Source organism: Coenobita brevimanus, chromosome 85, assembly GCF_032717465.1.
Source record: "Coenobita brevimanus isolate Jiangsu-jjx chromosome 85, ASM3271746v2, whole genome shotgun sequence".
NCBI lineage: Eukaryota > Metazoa > Arthropoda > Malacostraca > Decapoda > Coenobitidae > Coenobita > Coenobita brevimanus.
This window is the reverse complement of record NC_137038.1, coordinates 11,565,625-11,582,367: the sequence shown is the minus strand read 5'-3', so window position 1 is coordinate 11,582,367 and position 16,743 is coordinate 11,565,625. Positions and strand designations below refer to the sequence as shown.

At 41.1% G+C, this 16,743-nt stretch overlaps 1 protein-coding gene across 1 annotated transcript in view; it reads right to left on the bottom strand.

Moving 5' to 3' along the window:
* The window catches only part of LOC145410426 (uncharacterized), a 180,523-nt gene that overhangs the window by 28,287 nt on the left and 135,493 nt on the right, over positions 1-16,743 (bottom strand). The window contains exon 2 of the mRNA XM_080280579.1: positions 7,666-7,867. Within this exon, the coding sequence (XP_080136705.1) occupies positions 7,666-7,867 (202 nt within the window). The remainder of the gene's footprint in view (positions 1-7,665; positions 7,868-16,743) is intronic.

Below are 16,743 nucleotides of genomic sequence, written 5' to 3'. Positions count from 1 at the left end.
GTTCCTCTTAACCATGGACAAAGGTTAACATCTGCAGAAACTATGGCTTAAAAGTGTACACTATTAACCCCTTCATTACAATGATATTTTTGGCTGGCTTCTTCTTGCTATATTCAAACAAATACCTGTATACTGTATTCAGCTTACGGGAGATTTCGTGTAGTGGAAGGATATATGGGGCCTACAAATAATTTTCCAGTTCAAAAAGTCTCGCAAAGTTAGATCAAATCATCTGGAGGTAGCATAAATAAAAGGATAAAATACACCACTGGGTTGAAGAGGGTTACTGATAATCTAAAATATAACTTCAACTTTTCACTACAATGATGCATTTTATATTGTTCTTGCTGTCCCCACATGATATCATTCAAAAGGGGTTAATTATGGCTATCTCTAACCCCTCCAATTTGAAAAATCTTTCAAAGCTGACCAAAATTCACTTGGAAGTACCAGAGGTATCAAGACAACAATGAACAGATTAAAAAAAATACATATATGACATCACCAGTCCAGAGAGGCTAATTTTACAGGCATGTATATGGCCTGCATGAGCAATGACTACACTGTACATTTCATCAAGCCTTGGTGTATTTCCCCAGCAAGACCAGATTGTAACAAATCCAAACATGTTATAAAATTGCAGTATGGAACTCTGTAAACAGATAAAAAAGCATAACAGTAATTCCTTAACATAGGATGGATCAATTTCATGTAATTAAACCATTTAAATTCTCTTCTACATCAATCATAAAAGATATTTCTCAGCCAGAAAGATGAAACTGAACTACAATGAGAGTAACGCTTCTCTGCGGTAACCCGTTCAGCCTAAGGACATCATCTATTCTGATGTAATTATCATCATACAACTCTCTTCAGCTTAGGAGGCCCCTCACTAGGCAGGGGTTAATGATGGCTGTATCTAACCCATCTAGTTAAAAGTCTATACAAAGCTGAAAAAAATTATCATGATATAGCGTGAAGAAAATTAAGAAGGCATCTTTGTAGTGAAGGATTTCAGCTCATGGGGACTAACATGATATACATACAATATACGGCTGCTCTTTCAGTTACATTATTATACAAAAGCATTGTCCTTTAACATTTGCAATACAACTTGTCCAAGCAGAAACTTACGAGTGACACCTTTGAGTACAATAATGATGATGCATTCTTTAATTAATTCCAGCAACAGCCAGATGATTTTGTTCAACCAAGAGGAGATCTCTTAACAGGATAGAGTTTTACCCTATTCATATCAATAACACACTTTTCTTGCAATTTTCTGACAACTCTACTCAGCTTAGAATACTACAATAATGAAGGAGTTAATGAAAGCTCACAAACTCTCTCTAAGGTGAAAAAAATACCAAGAATAATAAGAAAAAGATGTTCTGAGATTGAAGGGGCTACCAGAGTTAGCCTGTCCTCCTTTACTACCAAATATCTTCCTATCTATCTATTGCCAGACGCCTCAATCCCGTACGGAGTGGCCACAAACATACTGCCTCCACGTCGCCCTGTCCCCCACCATTTCACTGCCCTGCTCCCAACTTACACCCCCCTCTCTCATATACCTCTCCACTCCATCCCTCCATCTCATCCTAGGCCTCCCCCTCCCTCCCACCCCCTCCACCTCACTCACATACAATCTCCTCATCAGTCTCTCACCCTCCATCCTCTCCACATGGCCAAACCACCTCAGTGTGTTCCTCCTAACGTTCCTATCACATTTACATCCACAACGCCCCTTTATATCCTCATTTGTCAGCCTGTCTCTCCATGTGACTCCACAAGCTCCTCTCAAATAATTCATTTCCACTGCTCTCACTCTTGACTTGTGTCCTTCCAACAACGTCCAAGCTTCACTTCCATATGTTAGAGTTGGTATCACAATACTGTCATGTAGTAACTATTTCACTTTCATCCTCACTTCCCTGTTTCTTACCACTGCTTTCAAGGAACCAGCAACCTTTCTTGTTGTACCTTTTCAAGCACTTCACCCTCCAAACTTCCATCCTTATTCATCACACTACCCAAGTACTTAAACGTACCCACATTTTCCATTTCCTCGCCATCCAACCTCACTGCTCATTCACTGACTTCACCTCTCTCAAAGACCATCACTTTACTCTTCCCTACATTCACCTTTAGATTCCGTTTCTTACACACTCTCCCAAACTCATCCAACAAGCCTTGCAGCTCCCCTTCGTCTTCACTCAACAACACAGCATCATCTGCAAACAACAGTACAGGGAGTTTCCAAACACTACCCTCTCTCACCAGGGCCACTCCAAAAACCACTACCCTACCTTGTACCTCTTTTATTACCCCATCCATGTACAGATCGAACAACCATGGAGACATGACACATCCCTGCTTCAAACCAACTTTCAAAGAGAAAAATTCACTCAGTTCACCATCCACACGCACTGCAGCCTTAGCACCATCATACATACTCTTCACAGCATTCAACAACTTCCCATCTACTCCATATATTCTTAATACCTTCCTGGTCTAAATAAATTAATTTGATTGTAACATGAGTTCATTACAAAAAGCATTATTCTACTGTGTGTCTTCCTTTCCTTCATTCTTTCCTCTTCCTTCAGCCTGTGGGTGACTCTACACTGAATGACAAGCCAAATGGTTTCCTGTGCACCAGGAAACAATTTACTATGCTGGGTGGTAACCATATAACCAAAATTTGGCGCCTGGTGGTTTAGTGGGTAATTATTGCGCTCCAATCGGATTGAGCCGGTGAAGGTTTATATCCAAGGGATGGTTAGGGTTGATTGCTCATGTAATGTCACTCAGGGATGAGTGAGGCTGGTCTCTCCCATCTTAAATGTCGGGACCAACTGCCTAGTCCCGGGCTCCTATGCTCCTCATGGGGCAATGTAGGATTGGATGATGGATGGATGGATGGTTAATCAACTGAATATAGGGTCAAATAAGGTACAATGTCTAACTTAAGCAAAGTGCTCATTAAGTATTGAAAAGTATGGCAGCTAAATCAATACAGGTATTTTAGTGCTGTAATTATTGTTCGAGCAATTCTAGAGAGAAATTAAGTTCAACAATACTTTATTAGCTCCAAGTTGTGTACGTCCCCATTTTTGGCACCTTTTAAACATACTGTACTGTATACCAGTACATCATTACAGTATTATTGCCACAGCATACTGTAGAAAAATTTGCCAGCTAATTCCACTGCTACATGCACAGCTGATCTAAGTTCACCATACTAATATCTGTAATGTACAGGTAATCAAAAACTAAACCAAAAATCTGATCTCTACACCTATACTTCAAAATCATCACCAAAAATAAACCTCACATCTCAACTTCTCTTTTCCTTGGTTATGATTCTATCTATTCTCCATATTAATAATGTATACAGCAAGTCCTCATACATAATTCTTTTTCTTTTCTATCTTTTTTTTACTAATAACTGCAGTAATATATAAAAAAAAAAAAATGCTATTTACAAAACTGATTTCCATATTTCCTTCAACTGATCCGTCCATCATATCTATTTAAAAAAAAAAAAAAAAAAAAAAAAATTAGAAGGTATTCCTGACTTATGCGGTTTGAAAAATGTGTGTGAGAACAGAATACTAACCCGATATCTACATCCTACATCTTCACTTCATACCTCTACAATTACAATTCACACACATATCAGCATCTCATTTCCTTGACTGAGGCTGCATGAGGACGAAATGCGTACTATGTGGACAGGAGCTCTGCATTACTGCAACCCATAGAAGTTCATGCCTGTGTCCAGTGGAGCCACTTTTATAAGTTACACTGTTGCAAAACTCTGCACACAACTGTCCACCATTTAAAGTAGTCCTTGGTGTGGATGTGGTCTAAAATTCTCTACACTCTCCTTCATATTCTGTACCAAGGTCCAAAAATGCAAAACTGTCCACCACAATCTTTATTCTACACTTCATATCCTATCTCTAAAGTACAATCTAATTCATATCTTGTTCTCACTCTTTACTGACTAAAATTCTGACCAATCTCCCTAAGGATCCCACCACCGAGAAGTTTATTATAATATTGTACATCATGCGGTGAAATCTATTGTGTTCCTATTTTAATCCCTTCAGCCTGGGGACATTTTCTCTATTTTATTCTTGCCACTACTGGACATTTTCCCCCCAGAGTAAGACAGAACCCTAGTAATGGAGATGTTAACAACCCTGACCTGTCTAATTCCAAGCTTCTCCAATGATGCAAACACCAGGATATATATATATATATATATATATATATATATATATAAAAGGATATCACTCACTGCAATGAAGGGATTAAATTCAAGTAAAAGATATTGTATTCACTACACTCAGACTCTCACATTCTTCCACTATTTTTAAAAAGTCCATAATAAAATATAGTAAAAAATGCTGTACTGATTGCTCAAGGTCTGACACAGCACAGGAGGGGAAGCAAGAGAAAATGAACGATCACAGTGTCCTTCATCCATCCATCAATCCATTACCCAATCCTATGCTGCCCCATGAGGAGTGTGGGAGCCCAGGGCTAGGCAAGTTGGTTCTGACAAGTAGGATGAGAGTGATCAGCCTCACTCATCCCTGAGTGGCATTACATGAACAATAAACTCCAAACCACCCCTACACAGGCTTAATCCGATTAGAGCGCCTTAACTACCCACTAAACTACCAGGTGCCATAATTTGGTTATATGGTTACCACCCAGCATAGTAAATGGTTTCCTGGTGTACAGGAAATCATTTGGGTTTCACTCAGTGCAAAGTCACCCATTGGCAGAAGGATGAGGAAAGAATGAAGGAAAAAGGGATTTGATTCCCGAGCTAGGCAACTATGGCCATATAGCCCTGCTAGGTTACAGAAGCATGCTACCGCTCCCAGCACGGCAGTCCCGGGCGAGGCTCGAACACACAATCCCCCGATCACAACTCCGATGCTCTATCACTGAGCCACCGTGCCCCCAGAGTGAAGGAAAGAAAGACAGAAGAATATTCCATTTACAGGGTATTTTCTCTCCCTCTTCATCTTTTCCTAACCTTCCCTTCACTCATATAATTCATATGCATTTCTCTTTATTCTTCAAATGCTCTTCCTCCTCTTAATTTCTTTTTCTTCCTCATTCTTCCCCTTTCTCTTAATTTCCTTGTCTTCCTCATTCTTTCCTCTTATCTTTTCTCCATTTTTCTTTCACTTAAGCAATTCACACTGCTTTCTTATTCTTCATGCACTTTTTCTTTTCTTCCTTGATTTTCTTTCCTTCTCATCTCTTCTATAGTCTTTCTTCTAACATTCTAATCACATTCATCATTCTCCAACATAATAACTTCTCATACCAAGAATTTCCTTTCTTCTCATCCCTCTCACAACTTTCTTCTCTTGCGTCAGTTGTCATTTTCTTACCATTCCCACAATTTTTCTCGTACAATCCATTTCATATTCCAATTATTCTCTTTAACTTTTCCCCTCTTACCTCTCACTCACAGCACACATTCCTTCTTTCTAAACATTTTCCTTCTCTCACTTCCTTCATTATTTTCATATACTTCCTAACTTTTATCCTTATTATCCTCACACCCATTTCGTAATTCTTCCATGTTATCCTTCAGACACCTTTCCATCTCTAATTTACGTTTCTTTTTTTCATCTATCTTACAATTTTCTTTCCACTCATATTCTTCTCTCATCTTTTTCCCATACACTACTATCTCACATCATCTACTTCTTAACTTCTCATTCTTCTCACATCTACCACTCTTATCTCATTTAATTTTGTTCCTATTTCTCCTACAATTTTTCTTTTCACATACTATTCATCCTTTACCTGTTCCTCCCCATTTACCATCCTTTCACATCATTATCTTTCCTCCAATCCTTCTCACATCTTGCCCTCACTAACTCAATTGATTTCCTTTCCTTCTTGTTCCACCAACAACTATTTAATTCTTCATGAGTTTCTTTCTCTCACACTCAATATAATTTTTTTCTTTTTTTTAATTTTATGGGGGTAAAGACAGGCTCAATACCATATATCTTCCTTAATATCCTTTATATGCCTTTCTTCTCTGACATTTTTAAAACATCCTTCTCTTACTTTATTAATGCCTTCACTCTAGTGAAGTTTATCCTGTTTCATTCTTGCTACCATCAAATGATTTGATTTAGCTCAGGCAAGACATTTCAGTTTGAAAGGGTTTGGTACAGTCAATCAACAATCCCTTCAGTAAAATACTTTTACTAAACATTAATCAAAATATCTGGCAGGAACAGTATAAAACAAAAAGACTGCCAAATCAAATGAGTTATTATTATTTTCACTCTTATTTATCCCTAGCTACAACTTTTCTCGGCTCACCACATCATACCATTCCACATGATTTTTCTCACACTTTACCTCCTCTTAATCTATTGCAGTTTCTTACGTACTTACTGCCTGAAACTGTCTTGTATGGGCTGACTTGACTTTCTACTGTTCTTCCCAAGACACATCACCCTACCTTGCATACTCTCACATGTCATCTCTCAACCTGGTGCTGGAGTGGGATGCATTCATGAGGTGGCACTGATATAGTTGGACAGTGGAGCTGCCTAGTTATACAAGCATCCCTCAGCTCCTTGCCTAAGAAATGATGACGGCAGAGTGCAGGATAAATGGCATCTTCATCCTGCAGTTCATTGGGTTCGTACATATGAGTCGAGGGCTGCAACTACAGTAATACTACTACTCTCTCTCTCGTCACTTTGGTCTGTCTTTCTCTCCTCACTGCAAAACAACCTTCCTCCAACAACTTTCTTCCTCTCACTCCATTAAATTCCTCCCATCTTATAACTCCCACACATCTCCTCTCACCTAATTTTTTTTTTTTCCTGTCTTTTTATACTTACCACATCCCTCCCCTCAATCCATTAATTTTCTTATTTCTTATCCATCACTTACTTCCTCTCACATCCCAGGCATGCCACATCCCTGTCCTCTGATCTATTGCCTGAAGCTGCGAGAGGGGTACTTTTTACCAAATCCTCGATACTTCTGTACCTACTCATTAACAGCCCCTTCTCACATGACACAGTTGTCTCTCTTGCCAGAAAATCAATAAAATTATCAGCTCACCACCCCCTTCATAATCACCCTCATCTCTAAGACCTTTACGATACTTTGCCTGCACATAAACTCCCTTCATCTACCATATAGCACATACACTGAATCATCATTGTAAAGTTACCTTCTTTGACAGCAATCAGTAAAATATTAAAATTCCACTGTCAGCTATATAAGTTTGTTTGCCATTTCCCCCAATGTTCGTTACTCCAGTCCACCCCTCTTACCTCCTCTCTCACCTTCCTGCTTCTCCGCACCTCACCCTTGACCTTGACTCTATGTAAGGCTACTACATTCCACATCCCTGACCTAGGCCAACTCAATAATATTCCCTGTTACCTCTCCAGTTGACTTCATCTACCCAATTTACAACTTTTCTCACGCCTCCTAACTCACCTTGTCTCACCTTTCCACCAGTTCACCTGCTCCATATTATACCTTTTCTCTCCAACGTTTTCTCTAATTCACCCTCACCAATTCATAACTTATCTTCCCCCAAAATAACCCTTCCTTCCCCAGTCTACTCCACTTCCCTCTCTGCCTCACCTTCCTCCTCCTTCTCTGCCTTGATCTTGACCCTGCGTGAGGTAGCCACACTCCATGTCCCTGATCTGGGCCGGCTGGGTACCCTATCTACGGCGGCCTGGTGGTCTTCGCCCCGGTCGCCCCCTCCTGTGCCACTGGAGTCAGCAGAGGCTTCACTAGGCCCACCAACACCGTCCTGCTGTGTCTTGCTCGACCCAACATCCTGCAAGGCAATATTCATGTTAGAAATTTGTTCATTCCACTGCTGGGTGTGGAAAACACCATTGTGCTTAATTCATCAGCATCAGCATTGCTGCTGCCGTCAGTGACACCATCGATATCATCCCCAATTTCTTATGGAATGATATTTACAAACAATACGTAAAACATTGGCACAAATTATGAAAATGCATCATCATCATCATCATCTTCATTTGGCATACAAATGGAGTAAAATATACAGGTACAAGTTAGGAAAAACCATCATCATCTAAATACAGTACCGGTAAGTGGGGATTAGGGGTTTGATTAGCTACAGTTTACAACTGATCGACAAAATGTGGAAGCAAAAATTTCATCTAACACCGAGTTATTTACGTATCAATTTTTTCAAATACTGCAATCCAACAATATGGCCTACTTATAAAAAAAAAAAAAAAAAAAAAAAAAAAAAATCAATAACCTCGAGTGTCTGAAACTGCATTTACCAAGTATGCAGTGCTAACCTTACCTGTTAAAATACTGTTTGGTTGTGGTAGTTACGTTCTGAAGAAGTTGTTCCTTCAATCTCTTTTTTTTCTTAGGGATCATGTGGAACGACCCGATCTGTCACACTCTACAGTAAAATATCACACTCATGGCAGTTCACGCTACCGAAGTCCTATACGGCGCTTGACTATCCACCCTTACGACTTTCTCGCAAAGTGGATTCACTTTAGCGGTTCCAAATATGATGCGTTTACTGTCACGAACTTATTCCCCCTAGCGAAGAAGACCCATACCGAGTTTCATTCATCATTTGTACCTGTTTCATTTTTGCCTCCTCCAGCCTTTCTTCAACTTAGGATCTGTTGTAACTATCAGTGAAGGAGTAAGCCAATATATATTCCCTCTACGTTACATACTGTATAGTATATCAGTCTCTTAAGCTGGACATCATCTACAGCTGGGAACAATACAATAGGTATGTTGCCGTTGTCACATGCACCCAAGCATGCACGCTGTACTGTAAAATCAGCAACAAGTGTACTTCTTCATGCACCAAGTACCCATTAAACTGACTGCACACGCGCATCTCCAGCACGGATCATCCAGTGCACATGACATTCCCATACTGAGGCCGAGCATGCCTGTCAGAGTGCGTGGATGAAACTGTGAGCGTCACGAGACATGGTTACGCTTTGGCACCTACCTACCTGTAATTCGCTTTCGTAATTTCCTAATTGCAGATAACCCCTCCAAATATCACATACGAGCGATATATTAATATCCTGTCTGGCCAGTTCGAACTGTCATACTTTTAACCAGAGACTTTCGACACAGCTACTACGTGCAAACCATTTTCATGCTACTGCCGCTGTACGCAGGCGCACAGCTGCCACAGCAGATGACATGTGCATTGCGCATTAGGGTTAATGCGAAAGCACAAATCACCCAGGGCATATGACATCGGATTCAAGGATTATTTATTTATCTACTTTATTTATTGTTAGAGGAACGCCGCTGCTGCACAAACCTCTAAATTATATGACCGACAACTCTAAGGCAGCTATGTTAATACTAAATACATAAATAAAAGCAAGAGCATACCGAAAGGTAGTATGCAATATAAACAGCTATGAAAGAGGTACCAAAAATAATACTGGCACCTGCAAGACACTTTCTGATTAGCTTGTCATATCCAAACAAAATGTTCTCATTGGCGGACGGATGGCGCAAACTTCCCGCCAAGGCAGTTTTAAACTTAGCCCATTATTTATCTATTCCCAGACGCTTTAATCCCGTAAGAGGTGGCCACAAACAAAACATCTCCGTGTGTCCCTGTCCCCCGACATATCACTGCCCTGGTCCTATCTCGCACCATCCTCTCTCACATATCTCTCCACTCAATCCCTCCATCGCATCCTTGGCCTTCCCCTCCCTCCCCCCCCCCCTCTCCACCTCACTCACAAATTCTCCTCGTTAGTCTTTCGTTCTCCATTCTCTCCACATGTCCAAACCACCTCAATATGTCTCATAATGTCTCACATCCACATTCACACCACAACGCTCCTTCACTTCCTCATTTGTCGATCTGTCTCTCCATGTAACTCCACATGCTCCTCTCAAGTAACTTATTTCCACGGCTCTCACTATTGACTTATGTCCTTCCAACAAGGTCCAAACTTCACTTCCATGCAGCGATTTTTAAAATTCCATGCTCACCTACCTACTTCTTTCAACCTTTCTTCCTTGTTGTACCCTTTCAAGCACTTCACCCTCCAAACTTCCATCCTTATACACCACACTACCCAAGTACTTACATGCACTCACAACTTCCATTTACACATCATCCAACCTCACTGTACATCCAGCGACTTCATTTCTCTCGAGAACCATAACTTTACTCTACCCTATATTCACCTTTAAATTCCGTTTGCGACACAATCTTCCAAACTCATTCACCAAGCCTTCTAGTTCCCCTTCGTCTTCACTTAACAATACAGTATCATCCGCAAACAACAGTACCGTACAGAGAGTTTCCAAACGTTGCTCTCTCATGAGAGCCGCTCCACCATCCACCGCCCTACCTTGTGTCTATTTTATAACCCCATCCATATGCTAATTGAACAGCCATGGAGACATGACACATCCCTGTTTCAGTCAAACATTCAAATAGAAAAATTAACTCAGTGCACTACATACAGTAGTACACACGCACTGCAGCCTTAGCCCCATCATACATATTCTTGGCGGCATTCAACAACATTCCATTTACCCCATCCATTCTTAATATTTTCCACATTCCTGGTCGATCCACCATGTCATATGCTTTCTCCAAATCCATGAAGGCTGCATACAACTTCTTTCCCTTCTCTAAAAGCTTTTCCACTAAAGACCTAAGAATGAATATCTGATCTACGCAAACCCTTCTTCCCCAACTAATTCCTTTGTTATTTCCCTAACTCTGTCAATAAGTATCCTATCATATACTTTTCCTATTCCACTAAAAAGACGAATGCCCCTATGAATACCACACACTTCTTTTTCTCCTGTTCCTTTGTGCAAGGGAATAATTATACCTGACTTCCAATCCTCCGAGACTTTACCTTCCTCCCAAGCCAATCTGCACATCTTCTATATCCATTCTACTGCTATCTGTCCCCCATGCTTCAGCATTTCACCACACACTCCAATTCCTGAGGCTTTCCCCATTTTGATTTTCTTCATTGCTTCCACAACTTCTATCCTAATGATTTCTTCCTCTCTTCTCACCTCCCTCCTTCTCCCAGCCATTCCCCAGCCACTTATACTCGCATTACTTTCATTCTCTATGTTTAACAGTCCCTGAAAGTGTTCTCTCCATCTGCTCGCCTTTTCTCCCTTCTCCACTAGCAAACTACCATTTTATCTTTCACTCCCCGACTAACTTATCAAAACATAAACTGCTATATCATCGACAGGCCTTTTGACAATATACAAAGAAGCTGGTATGACGGTATCCGTAAACGGTTAACAATGTTTTGTAAAACAATGAAACCAAATCCGACCTCATGTGTCGTAATCCTATTTACCCTTCCAATGCTCACTGTTTGCCGTAGGAATTATACTGAACAATGGATGCAGGATGTAATGTTTCCAGCACATTCAGGTTTTCATCTCAGCTTTCCACGTCAGTAAAAAATTAGCCACAAAGTCACTCCCTTCCATATCTCTCCCTCATTCACCCTCTAATTCAATTAGGTTCCTCTCTTTCCTCACTCTTCCCTACACAACTTTTTCCATTTCCTATATCATCCCTCCTTTTCCCCCTCTCCGTCCAACATTCCCTCCCTTTTCTCTCTCTGCCCTCCACCACTTTCTCCATTTCTTCTTTCTTCCCCCTCATCCCCACCCCCCCTTCCTCTCATTATCATGGCCTCGTCTTGTATTGCTCATCACGCCCACCTTTCAAACCATGACTACGTCCTCCGGCTTACTGAATTTAGAACCCCCCGTCTCTCTCTCTCTCTCTCTCTCTCTCTCTCTCTCTCTCATTATCATGGCCTCGTCTTGTATTGCTCATCACGCCCACCTTTCAGACCATGACTATGTCCCCTTGCATACTGATTTTAGAACGCCCCTCTCTCTCTCTCTCTCTCTCTCTCTCTCTCTCTCTCTCTCTCTCTTTCTCTTATTGGCCATCACGTTCTCCCTCATGACCACCACTACAACACTCGTATTACTCATCCTTCCTCACCTTACCCAGGCACAGGAAATAACACAATATATTTTCCAAACCAAACACATTTCGCTACGTTAGGTTAAGTCTAGTTAGTTTAGGTTAGGAAAGGAAAAGTTAGTTAGTTTTAGCCATTACTGATCTTTTAGGCCGTCTGCTAGGTTGGCTTAGGTTAGGTTAGAAAATATGAATAGGTTAGGTTAGGTTAGGACAAAACTGGTTAGGTGATGCAAGAATTAATTCCTTCAATCTTTTTTCTTTTCGTTTTTCTTCTGTCTTCCTGTCTGTCTAAGTCTCTCTCTCTCTCTCTCTCTCTCTCTCTCTCTCTCTCTCTCTCTCTCTCTCTCTCTCTCTCTCTCTCTCTCTCTCTCTCTCTCTCTCTCTCTCTCTCTCTCTCCAGAAGGGCATATTGAGCTAAGAGAAGACCTTTAGTAGTGCAAGGGTAAGGGTGTGTGTACTCCCCAACACACACACACACACACACACACACACACACACACACACACACACACACACACACACTATAAATTGTTGCAGATCACAAACCAGTCACACTTCACACTACCTCGCTACACTGAACACCATCACATCACACTACCTCGCTTCTGAGTCACATCTGAATTCCTCAAGAAGAAGGTAAATGATGATGATAAACAAGAAAGATGATAATTATGATGAGTGATGATAAACAAGAGGATGATGATGATGTAAAAGAAGATGGAGGAGGAGGTGGAAAGAAAGTGAAGAAAATAATGATGACTGAAGACAACCACCACCACCACCACCACCACCAACTACAACAAACAAGCAAACACAGGTGATTGACAGGCATGTAGGTATACGCTTCTCCAATAAAAACACAAAGTAAACACACATGACACACAAAACAAACACAACATAAACAATAAAAACGCAGCACAGACACACACACGGTACTCTCACTTTCACCTAAACCAAACTGAAGGTGTTTTCTCTTTTTATTAACTCGTATGACATAGGCCTTGCGAAAGTATGCCCGTATGTAGGTCATGTGTGTTGGTTTTATTGTTACTAATATTAACAGCAGCAGCAGCAGCAATAGTAGTAGTGGTAGCAGTAGCAGTGGTAGTAATAGCAGTAGCAGTAGTAGTAGTAGTAGTAGTAGCGGCAGTTGTAGTAGTATCAATATTATTATTATTATTATTATCATTACTATTATTATTATTATTATTATCATCATCATCATCACCACTATCATTATCCTCTAAGCCGTGTTGTTTTGCCAGGTCCTCACAGCTGGCTTATCTGGTGTCATATGTTATCAGTCCTTATCTTACCCCACCGCCACGAGAGGGTCTGCTAAGTCTGCCCTGATAACAGAAAACGTGCTCTTGTGTAACCCTATCTTCAGCCTCTCTTTCTTGACCACTTGAGGACTTTTAAACAAATCTTCCTTAGTGATATATCTCGTATACCACTCCTAAGTATTCTATTTACTATGCTATTAACGTTGTGTATGTATGTATGTGTTTGTTTGCATGTAGCCTATGTACCGTATGTATGTATGTATGTATGTGTGTGTGTGTGTGTGTGTGTGTGTGTGTGTGTATTTATGCCTGTTTGCATGCATGTATGTATGTTGGGCTGTGGCCTATGTATAATGTATATATTATACACGTTTCTAGCCTAAGTGTGCATGATGTACCATATGTTTGTATGTAGGCAATGTATGTATGTATATATGTAGGCCTACGTTTGCAAGTCAGTATGTATGAACAGTATGTATGTACAGTATAAGTAGGTGTGAGAAAGCGCCGATCCTTCACTAATGTTATCCTATGCACACACAAACTACTTAACACCTGATATCTCTAGTTTGGTCCATATTAAGGTCATCCCAGGAGGTGTTTTGGCCGCTTTTGTCCTCCCTGCGACGGCTTGGTTAGCGAAATGTGGGTGGCAGGATGCGTCAAGTTTTGCAATCCCCCTTCCCTCCACAGATTATCTATGCGGCTGAAGAATCATACTTATAAGAGATGCTATACTCTTTTTACTCGAACTTGGCCTATAAAGGCCATCTCTCCATGTTACCTGCTGAGTTGTATGAATGGATTAACGCTACATAATGATGCTAGACAAGAAGTGCTATGGAAAGGATGTAGAGCCACACTATTGTCTTTGCCTGTCACTAACCTAGCTACATGTATATGCTAAAAAAAGGGCGAAATCTGGACCAAGTTGAGGTGAACGGGGTATAGGGACCTACCTTGGACTGTATTAAAGAAAACGCGTCGGTGCACCTGTTCCTTAGCGATTTATTTTTCATATTTCACCTTGACATTACATTGCAAGTTATTTATCCCTTGACATTTTCTTTCATGTTATTTATATCCCTTTAATATTTACACTGTTTCCATCAACAATATACAGGAGGTTATTGAGGTGACAGGTGCACAGTAAACCGCCACGGAAGGGGCGTCACGTAATCACCAAAGGCATTTTAGAATACGTGCGTTTATCTTGTTATCAGTGGAGGTGCATGGGGGGTGCTATCCTTATCTCCATCCCAATCCACAGTGGTCATAGGCTCACAGGTTCAAATCCACGAGAGATAAGAGGAACATGGAGGTTTTTGCTTTAGTATTACCAGCAGGGAAAAAGATTATAGTTCTTTCACCTTAACTTGGCCCAGACTTTCGTCCTTTTGCAGCTTATTTCACGTATCTCCATGGCAGAATAAGACAGTACTATGGCTCTATGTCCCGTCCATAATACTTCCTCGTTACTAGCATCATACTGTCAATCCATAGCTCTGCTCAGCATTCAAGATGGAAAGATGACAGTTTTAGGCCAATATAGAGTAAAAGGAGTATAGTAGCCAACCCTCAATTAATTTCTTTCATACTAGAGGTTAATAAAAACGGTAAATAAAATCGTCTGGTGATGACTAAAATGAAAATGGTCATCGGACTGAAGGGGTTATTACTGTTCCCGGTGTGTGTGTGTGTGTGTGTGTGTGTGTGTGTGTGTGTGTGTGTGTGTGTGTGTGTGTGTGTGTGTGTGTGTGTGTGTGTGTGTGTGTGTGAGAGAGAGAGAGAGAGAGAGAGAGAAAGGTGTTATGTACTATCTGGTCGTGAGATGTCACGTCGCCGATAACTTGCTAAACTATCCTTTGGACCTAGACAATTTTTCCTGTGACAGCCTTGCCATACCGCTACCTACCTACACACACACACACACACACACACACACACACACACACACACACACAGAAATGACAAATATAAAAGCCGCCTGTGCCAATCAATAAAAATACATTTCGCAAGGCGTACAATTGTCTCCACTCCACCCTAAAGGAACAGCCACCAGAACAGATCAGTACAAGGATATGATGCTAATCATGAAGAAGTGCTGAGATTCTCGGGAAGTACTCTCCTATTCTAAAACTGGACAAGGGAAATGGAATGCAAGAGGACAAAATTTCCACAAAAACAAAGTAAATGACCTGCGGTATTCTCCTACAGGATAGGTATACAGAACAAGATATATAGAGGTAAATATGATGGAATAACGAGTACAGCCTCCAGGTAACGCTTGTAGACGGATATACGGTAGTTAACATGGACAAGTAGAGATAGATTCAAAGTTACATATATAAGACAAAAATATCTACCTTACATCCTTCCCTTCCCATTCCTCCTTCCCCTCCTCCCCCCCCTCTCTCCATCTGTCCCTTTTCCATTACCCCTCCTGCATGCCTCACCTCCCTCCCTATCATTCTCAACGCCTACCTCTCTCTCTCTCTCTCTCTCTCTGATGTAAGATGGGGCAGATCTTTTCGTAATTAAACATGCAATTCCCTCCTTCAGAGAGAGAGAGAGAGAGAGAGAGAGAAACAGACAGACAGAGAGAATGTACTGTATGTACTGGTATTTGTGTGCACGTCCATCCTTGTGTGTGTGTGTGTGTGTGTGTGTGTGTGTGTGTGTGTGTGTGTGTGTGTGTGTGTGTGTGTGTGTGTGTGTGTGTGTGTGTGTGTGTGTGTGTGTGTGTGTGTGTGTGTGTGTGTGTGTGTGTGTGTGTGTGTGTGTGTGTGTGTGTGCTGCAATAAGCCATGAAAAAATGGAACTGTCAAGGGCAGTAAAACGACTCTCTCTCTCTCTCTCTCTCTCTCTCTCTCTCTCTCTCTCTCTCTCTCTCTCTCTAACACACACACACACACACACGACTGATGTGGCTCTTCTGTCACTTGGCCAACTTAAGCCTTTGACACCGTGAGAGAGAGAGAGAGAGAGAGAGAGAGAGAGAGAGAGAGAGAGAGGTGACAGCTAGATAAAGCCAGTGACAGAAATATTCCTTCCTATCAACCTACTCTATATATAAACATGTATGTATGTATGTTCATGTACGTGAACCCTGCATATGTATGAATGTATGTGTATATGAATGTTCGTATGTATGTGTGTGTAGGGCTATGTGCGTGGTTCAACATATGTACGTACACTAACAGCAGGTGTGGGAGGAGGCTATGTGGTTTTATGTGAAGTATACTGCACATTATGTATGTGTATGATGTGTGTGTGAGTATGATGTGCGTCTATGTGTATACCTAATCGTGTATTTATGTGCATGACGTCCCCGCCCCCACCTCTCTCTCTCTCCCTCTCTCTCTCTCTCTCTCTCTCTCTCTCTCTCTGGTG